This window comes from Myxine glutinosa, chromosome 1 (assembly GCF_964187855.1).
Source record: "Myxine glutinosa chromosome 1, kmMyxGlut1.1, whole genome shotgun sequence".
NCBI classification, from domain to species: Eukaryota; Metazoa; Chordata; class Myxini; order Myxiniformes; family Myxinidae; genus Myxine; species Myxine glutinosa.
The window spans coordinates 45,245,787-45,255,236 of record NC_136261.1 but is presented as its reverse complement, the minus strand read 5'-3'; the positions used below and the strand labels follow the sequence as shown (position 1 = coordinate 45,255,236).

At 45.5% G+C, this 9,450-nt stretch overlaps 1 protein-coding gene across 1 annotated transcript in view; it reads right to left on the bottom strand.

The window, feature by feature from the left end:
* Positions 1 to 9,450, bottom strand: part of AGL (amylo-alpha-1,6-glucosidase and 4-alpha-glucanotransferase) — a 123,372-nt gene that overhangs the window by 57,538 nt on the left and 56,384 nt on the right. The window contains 2 exon segments of the mRNA XM_078771155.1: positions 5,452 to 5,549; positions 6,612 to 6,699. Coding sequence (XP_078627281.1) covers positions 5,452 to 5,549; positions 6,612 to 6,699 — 186 coding nt within the window.

The window sequence follows — 9,450 nt, the reverse complement described above, 5'->3', positions numbered from 1 at the left end:
GATGAGAGAGAGGAGGCGAGGGAGAGAGAGAACGGGGACGAGGAAGAGAGGTGGTATATGAGGAAGAGAGAGGGAGGGGTGAGGGAAAAATGGAGAGAGAGCGGGTGTGAGGGGAGAGAGAGAGTGGGGGTGAGGAAGAGGGAGATTGGGGTGAGGGAGAGAGAGTGGAATGAGGGAGAGAGAGAGAGAACGGGGATAAGGGAGAGAGAGAGTGGGGGTGAGGGAGAGAGAGAGGGAGATGAGCAAGAGGGAGAGGGGGTACGAGAGAGGGAGAGAAAGAGAGAGAGAGAGACAGGGAGGGAGATGAGGAAGAGAAAGAGAGGGCGTACGAGAGAGAGAGAGAGAGAGGGCGTACGAGAGAGAGAGAGAGGGCGTACAAGAGAGAGGGAGAGGGAGAGGGAGAGAGAGAGAGAGAGATGAGATGAGGAAGAGGGAGAGAGGGCGTACGAGAAAGAGGGCGTATGAAAGAGAGGGCGTACGAGAGAGAGGGAGAGAGGGAGAGAGAGAGAGGGAGAGAGGGAGAGAGGGAGAGAGAGAGAGGGAGAGGGAGAGGGAGAGGAAGAGGAGGAGGAGGGAGAGGGAGAGGGAGAGAGAGAGAGGGAGAGGAAGAGGAGGAGGAGGAGGAGGGAGAGGGAGAGGGAGAGGGAGAGAGGGTGTATGAGAGAGAGGGAGAGAGGGAGAGAGGGAGAGAGGGAGAGAGGGAGAGAGAGAGGGAGAGAGGGAGAGAGGGAGAGAGAGAGGGAGAGAGGGAGAGAGGGAGAGAGAGAGAGGGAGAGGGAGAGGGAGAGGAAGAGGAGGAGGAGGAGGGAGAGGGAGAGGGAGAGGAAAGAGAGAAACTGAATTCTTTCTTCAACTTATCTCTCTTTAACCAGACTTAGTGGTATAATGGCTAGAGCATCCGCTCTGGGTCTCAGATGTCTGTGGTTAGATTCCCAGCTGAGTTATCCCAAATACTTTTAAAATGGTATGTGCTCCTTCCTTGCTTAACGCTCAGCATTTAAAATAGAATAAAACGATAGAGCATGTACAAAAAACCAATACGTTTGCAAACATTATGCAGGCTTGATGGGCCTAATGGCCTCCTCCTGCGTTGAAGTTGCTTGTCAGGTAAGTCATATTATTGACAGTCTTACTCAATGACCATCTAGATCAAAAACCTGTGTGCAATCCATCATGAATGTTTCAACACTTGATGTCTACAACCTCTCCGAATTGCGCGTTCATGAATGGTCACTCAATCAGGCAAGGCAATGCAACTTTATAAATTCCGTATGTCTGTTGGTCGAACATTGCCTCAATCTTACGAATTTATCTTACACTAGCAACGGTACCCGCCCTATTGGCGGGGCTTCAATTGGGAAGCCCAAATGAAAAGGCAAAATATTAGAAATTGAAGGCTTTGTTTATTTAAACGATTTATATAAACATGCGTTGAATCATATCATATGCAAATCATCAAAATCTAAACAGTACATGGCGCCCATTTTGAAAAAAATATTGAATTCTGCAAAATGGAAACGGCCGCTGCACGTCTTTATCAGTCGCACATTTATGTGTGAAGAGTACGCGCCGAATCTGTAACATGGAAGCGGCCGCTACACCTGTTTCTCAGTCGCTTTGCACACGCTGCCGTGTTACTTCGGAGCCGCACGTTTATACAGGAAGAGTTCGTCAGGAGTCGATCTACTCTCTCCTGGTATGTAGAATTACAACAAAAGCCACATCACTGTTCATATCGGTAAATATTATTCCATCGTGTTTGGAAAAACTGGAAAATTGGAAAACTTGGAAAACTTGGAAAAATAATTACAGCCTATTTTACTCCCAGGGGTCCCAGGTATACCCACCTAAAATATCGTTGCGATCGGTTGAGCCGTTTTTGCGGTACCTTCGAACGGATGGACGGACATTTGGTGAATTATAGTAGGATGGAGATCGACTTTTGTTGGTTATTAATATAATGGCCACTTTTATTGATGTCAGTTTTATTTGATTTGGTGAATTCACTTTTCTCATTAGATCATAAGTTGCTCCTTGTTTGTTTATAAGCAAACTCTCATTTCAAACACCTGCTTAATTCTTTCTTGCCATCTTTACTCTGGGATGCAAGCATCAACATGGAGCCCTGAGACGGTGAATGTAACCCTGTTCCTAAATTCCACATGTCCTAATCAGCTCTCACCTGTTAATTTTGCATCGTTTCAACTCTTCAACTATCTTCCTCACTCCTCTCTCCTCCACAGCTTAGCTCAGCCTATGACTGCCTGGCAAGTGGGGCTATAGTTGCCATGGCAAACTGCTCCATAGGAAGTACCCGAGGATATGATGAACTGGTACCGCGTCAGGTAATTGAGAGAGATGGTTACTTTCTTATCGAGTTTTTCTTCATTCCTAAGTATACCTCCCTTATGCTGCTTGATTAAACTGACCAGCACACGTAAAAGTAAAAGATTGCCTCAGTTACTGCCCTCTATTTTTGCTTCAGAATCCACTGTTGCAAAAGTTGTCTAGATAAATGTCGATGGTGAGCATTTGTAGCTCGGATAATTTGGACGTTGTTGGTTTTTAGTCTGATAGACACAACCTCCACAGCATTAGGAATGTTAGAGTGCAGGTATTCACAAAATTTCAATTGATCTATCTCGATGAGCTGCTGGTTACCAATCGCAGTACCATCAATGAGTTCACACGATATAAAATAACTAGCAGAAGTACCCGGCGTTGCCGGGTGGAGGAGGAGGGGGGAAGGGGAGGGGAGGGAGGGAGGGGGGAGGAGGTAAGGGGGAGGAGGAGGAGGGGGGAGGAAGGGGGAGGGGAAGGGGAGGAGGGAAGGGGGGGAGCAAGGGGTGAGGGGGGAAGGGGAGGGGAGGGGGGGGAAGGGGAGGGGGAGAGGGTGGAAGGGGGGGGGAGGCAGGAGAGGAAGGGGGTTCATATACAGGGGGCTGCAAAAGTAGGTATACAGTAAGGATTATACCAGTATTACCAGTATTATAATAGTGGTGCTAGGATTCATTTAATACTAGAATTCATTTAATTCATTAAAATCATTATTACCATTTTTTATATTTTTATTTTCGTAATTTTTTCTATAATACATCTATTATTTGCAGGTGAAGTGGAAATTTAGCGATGGCTGGTAATTCAACGGACGAGGAGCGCAAATGGATTTTGAAACAGTACTGGAAGACAGAGAATAGTGAACGTGTGCGAGAGCAGTGGCGAGAAACATTTGCATCGCCTCCACCAACGAGGCTCACGATTTACCGGATACGTGACAAATTTGAGAGGACGGGGTCTATCCACAACTCGCCGAAGAGTGGTCGACCAGTCACCGTGACAACGCCAGAGAATGCAATGCAAGTCGCCCTGGCATTTACCCAGAGCCCTCAGAAATCGAAAAACAGGGCGTCATCTGAATTGGGTATTGAACGCAGTTCGTTGGGTCGTTTGATGCACCGTGCAGGACTGAAAATGTACGTGCCATGATTGATACATGGTTTATTAGAGGATGACTCGGATCGGCGTTTACAATTTTGTGAAGCCATCCTGAACGAGGAACGAGAGGGTGACAGCATTCTGCGCAAAATCGTGTAGTCCGATGAAGCAAACTTTAAGCTATCGGGTGCCGTTAATCGGCACAATTGTGTGTACTACGCAACTGAAAACCCTAAAGTCACGATTGAGCAACAGCTCAATCAACCTGGGGTGACAGTGTGGGCTGGCCTGTCCTGCAAAGGTGTCGTTGGACCTATCATTCTGCACAGGACTGTCGATCAACACGTGTATCTGAACATGCTGACGGATACAATCATACCACAGGTACGCGAACAACAGCAGCAGGACGACTTCTACTTTCAGCAGGATGGGGCGCCACCGCACTTCGCACTCACTGTGCGTGTGCTACTTGACAAAGAATTTCCCAAAAGGTGGATTGGACGTCGGGGAGCCGTTGACTGGCCACCACGTTCGCCGGATCTCACCCCTATGGACTTCTTTTTCTGGGGATGTGTAAAAGACAGGGTTTTCGCATGCAAGCCACATTCTGTTGATGCCATGATTCAGTTCATACGGGAGGCTTGCCAGGAAATTGATGCTGATAAAGACCTTTGTGCCAGAGTGTGCATGGGTGTCCACACTCGACTAGTGGAGTGTGTGAATGCCAGGGGCAAACAGTTTGAACATTTGAGGGATTAATATGTTTATTATTGATATGTTTATTATTGATATGTTATTATTGATATGCTTGTATAATAATCAATAAAATACGTTTTGTGCGCACGTTTTGTTTTTCATTACTGTAGACCTACTTTTGCAGCCCCCTGTATATGCTGGTGGGTGAATGTGGCGTTCATCACGTTTCTGGGTGAAGTGTGATGCCGATCAGGAAGAAGAAGAAGTCGTACTGCCAACTTCGTACACTTCTGGAATTTTTTATTTATTTGTATTCAAATGTCTGGTGATTGTTTTGTATTTATTTATGCGAATGTGTACTTGTATATAACTGTCATTAATTTTAAAAGGCTTCGGCACTATCGAGCAATTTTTTTTTTTTAATCTCCAAAAAAACGATCTTTTTATTTTCATAATTTTTTTTGTTGTTGCCGACAACACTCCCAGGCACTCACTGATGAACCTCTGAAAGTTTGACGAAAATCCGTTCAGCCATCTCTGAGAAATATGGCGACACACAGACAGACAGACAGACACACACATAGACAGACATCTTTCTTACATAGTAGATTACCAGACATGCATCACCGGTATGAACCATCAACAAACACGATATTAATATGAGATAATAAAATATTCCTGGACATTGAATTGCCCATCTTGCCAAATGTTTTTTTTCCCTAAAACAGACCACTTTAAAACAGAGAGACTGCCATTTCAAGGAATATTGCTTGTATTCTCTCACTCCCCCTTTTTCAATACCCCCCTCTCCACCCTCCATCCCAAATTCCCAATCACATACCCCATCCAGTGCAAACTACAAAGGAGGTAAAAGGCTGGGTGTCCTAGTCTATTGTAGGCCTGAGTTACTTAACCCTGTGGAAGGGTATAGCTAGGTCTACTGGTCTATTACAGGCCTGGGTTACTTTAGCCCTGTGGAAGGGTATTTAAGATCTGAGAACACTTGGCCTGAAGCACTCTTGGTGGTCCCCAATGAAGGCCACACCGTAGCTCAAATATTGGACTTTCCAAGACTGTGTTTTCTTCTAAAACTTTTTAGGTGGTTGTGCTTTTTTGTTTTCCAGCCCGCAGTTTTCACAAATGGCTGCTTCCGGATTCTTTCCAAACTACACTTCAGTGATAAATCAACTGTAGTTCATTATCGTATGGATAAGCAACTTACTTACTGTTTGTTTGTTGTTTCTGTCGATCTCAATATCGTTGCAGAAATCTTTTATAAGGAATTTTAAGAGTGTATAATGATTGATGAAGGCACCTTACCGAGTTACCAATGGAGTCTTACGGCTCAGCACACCCAGCTTGGGACCATGGTCAGCCAGTCTCTCATAAGCCACAGTTCCCAGAATACAATTCACTGCCTGCAATTCAAAGCAGTGATTGGATGACAACCGTAAATAAATAATGAATAAGTAAATGAGATGTTTGGGTAGATTTTCATGTAATTTTTAAGTCTCAAAAAAGTTAGAACAAAACCTCATGACATCCACAATTATATATGGTTGAGATAGTCAAAGTTTTCGTCAAAAGAACATAATCTTCATCTATACTATAAAAGGATAGATGCCCACATCAAAAGGCATTGAGCTACTTGCGTGCGTCCTTCAGAGTTTCATACATTAGTTGGAGAGTTCGCCTGATTCCACCCACAATTTCTATCCTACAGCCGCCATGTTGGTGCTTACTGATATGTGAAGTCAAATACATCTTCGGCTATCATCTCCACAATCACCATGCTCTCCTTACAAGTTTTCCCATTAGTGTAAAACGACCAAATTGACAGTTAAAAGGATTTTGAGCCGATAGGCGTCACAGGCTTTGTGAAGATAAGCCTCAGCGATCGAGGCAGTTATCTGATGTCTATACACCGCCCAAATAACTATGTGACATTCTCTCAAGCAGGGCTTTTACCATGGAGGTTATGCAGATCCTTGCTATTATTTCTCACTATATCTGGATGATAAAAGGCACCGTGCGTGCATCCATCTGCCCATGTGTGTTACACATTATTTTATCTATCTATATGATTTTTTTTAAACGCTGTGCGTGCGTCACGCTTTACTTTCAAGGGTTGCTGCTGTTGTAGGATAATACATATGGTACCAGGTGTGTGTGCATATGTTACTTCCCTCTTATAGTTCTTTACATCCCCTGAGTTTCAATCTCCTCACTCAAAGAAAGCAACAGCCATGTGTGGTTGATTTCTGCATTGTGGAAGCTCATAATTGTGGTTTGCAAAACACATCCCGCATTGTGAATCACCGATTCTTCACCACAACCACACATGTTATGCATTGAAAAGCATTTGACATCATCAGCATTAAGGACACAATGGAGCATTCCAATCGATATACCATTATGAGCAGTGCGTGACACTGAAAGAGGAAAAAAGACACAAGAGGACAGGAAGATGTGAGATATACCTGAGCTTGATGTGAAGCTGTCTCTTGTCGTTTCGCTTCATTCAGCTCCTCGAGGCGCTGTTCTAATCGGGACACTGCTTCTTCCTTGCTGCACTCGGGGAATACAATTATACACATCAGTGTGTGCACTAACTATATGATGAGGAGTATTGCTGAACAATCTCTTCACACCAGGGCTGAGTGCATTCCGATTTGAAGGGGTACTCAATCTGAATTGTCGTTTCAATTAAAATGGATAATGTTTGTGTGATGTAGGCACACACAGACGCACTACATTATTAGGCACAAATACTTAGATCCGACTTGTCCTGTAACTGTCAATCAATATACAGCATAGTCAGACCCCACCATTCGCGATCCCAACATTCGCGGGTTCCACGTATTCGCGGTTGATAAATTGCGACCTCCTTCTACATTCGCAGCCCTGTGTCCCATGAATTCGTGTTTTTTTGCGGGTGCAAAAATATTTTTTTCATGATCCGCTAGCATAACACAGTTATAAAACCCATCTTTCACCAGCCACACACAAAACAGGTGAACGTGTGCAAAAAAACATCTTCCACGAGCCACGAGCATGACCTGCTTTTTTTTTAAATGTGCTTGGCGTTTTCACGGCTTTACGCGGCCACATTAAAATATTTTAGCTGCAATACAAGCGAGCTTCGTGGGATATCCCTCCAGCTGCGTATCACATGCTTTGACCTGCATTTTGCCTCTCGCTCTGCTCATCGTTCCATCATGGTTCCCAAGCGCAAGACTTGTGCTGGAGATGTGTCGACAACCAAGAGGCAGAAGAAAGTAATGAGCCTGAGCCAGAAAGTGGGGCTACTCGACCAGCTTTTGAGAGGAGAAAGTGCGGCCTCTGTGGGCAAGCATTTAGGCGTCAACGAATCCAACGTACACTACATAAGGAAGATTGAGAAGGCGGTCCGAGAAAGTGTTGCGCGAGCATTGTAACAAGCACCAAGGTGGTCACCCATGTCTGGGATATCCACAAACAAAGCATGGAGAAGGCTCTTAGCATATGGATGGAGGACAACAATCAGAAGTGTGCCTTTGAGTGGACTTCTCATTCGTGCAAAGGCGAAACTTATTTACAATCATCTGTCTGGCGTGGGTGGTGCGAGCACAAGTGATGCACTGAGGGATGATGGTACGAGCAGCGCCAGTTCATTCACAGCAAGCAGGGGATGGTTCCACCATTTCAAGGAGTGGTTCGGTCTCAAAAATGTTAAGCTCTCAAGGGAACGTGCTTCCGTGGACCATGAGGCTGCCAAAACGTTCCCTGCACAACTCGCGAGGCTGATGGATGAGAAGGGATACCTCCCAGAGCAGGTCTTCAATGCTGATGTGACCGGCCTCTTCTGGAAAAAGATGCCCACGAGAACTTTCATCTCGAAGCGCGAGGGGACAGCATTGAGATTCAAGGCTGACAAGGACCAGGTATCTCTTCTGCTCTGTGCAAAGGGGCACTGTATGATGAAATCCATAATATTGTATCGTTCCCTGAACCTGTATGCTCTCAAAGGCAAGACCAACCATAATGCTGTCTGTGTTTTGGACGTCCAACAGTAAAGCCTGGGTGACCGCAGCAATCTTCATGGACTGATTTCATAACTGTGCCATCCTTCAGGTGAAAGGTACCTGGCAGTGAAAAAAAAAACCTTGAGATCAAGGTTCTTCTGCTCGTGGACAACACTCATGGCCACCCCGCGGACCTGGGCGTGGCACAGCCGAACATCGAAGTGATATTCCTGCCGCCCAACACCACCTCACTGATCCTGCTACTCGACCAAGGTGTAATCTCCAAGTTTAAAACGGATTACATCATTTAGCCGCATTGTGATGGACTCCGACCCAGGGCTCACTGTCAGGCAATGTTGGAAGGATTTCAACATTGCCCACTGCATCGGCACCATCAAGGAGTCGCTGGATGAAATGAGAGCCTCCACCATCAACGTGTGCTGGCACAACCTGTGGCCACAGGCAGTGAAGAACTTCAGAGGATTTCCCGACAAAACAGAGGAGAGGCATGAAATTGTCGGGTTGGCACGACAGGTGGGAGGGGAAGGATTTGACGATATGCAGCCTGAGGAGTTGGAGGATCTTATCAACTCACATGGTGACGAGCTCACTGAGGAGGAGTTGGAGGCCATTACCAAAGTTTCTGAGGAGGGGGAGGAGGCAGGCAGTGATGAGGAGGAAGACGTGCCTAAGTCCAACCTCATGGTCAAGTTCCTGGGTCAGGTGCTGCAGGACATGTTTGCAATTGCTGCAATTGCAAGACGCCGACCCGGTCATGGAGTGTTACCTCAAATTTAAGAGGGGCTTGAATGACGTGCTGCTCCCCTAGCAAGAGCTGCACAGAAACCTACGGCAATCTGCCAGGCAGCTGTCTATGACGCATTTTTTCCGGTCTGGTCCCTCCACCTCAAGACCATCAGCACCCTCTCCTGCCTGTCCTGCCTCCCTCTCAGTGCACGACTCGGTGACCTCACTAGCATACTAACCAGCTTCCACACCTGTGCCTGCCCACACTTTCCTCTTCTGCCTCTACCTCAGTGCACGACTTTGCAGTATCCTCAATTGGGTAGTCTTCAGACTTCGAGTTCACTGGATTTTAATTCTTCATCATCATAATCATCATTTGAAAAGTTGCGTGTTTTTGTTAAATAAAAATTTTAAATAGTACACGATGATGTTGTTGCTGTTTTTTTTTGTTTGTTTGTTTCACAGTATGGTATGGTTAATCACTTTTAATAAACTGTAAGTGCATTCCTTTAAAAATTGGAAATGGTACCTGTTGTTGTCGGTTTTTTTTTATTGGTAAGTATATTTT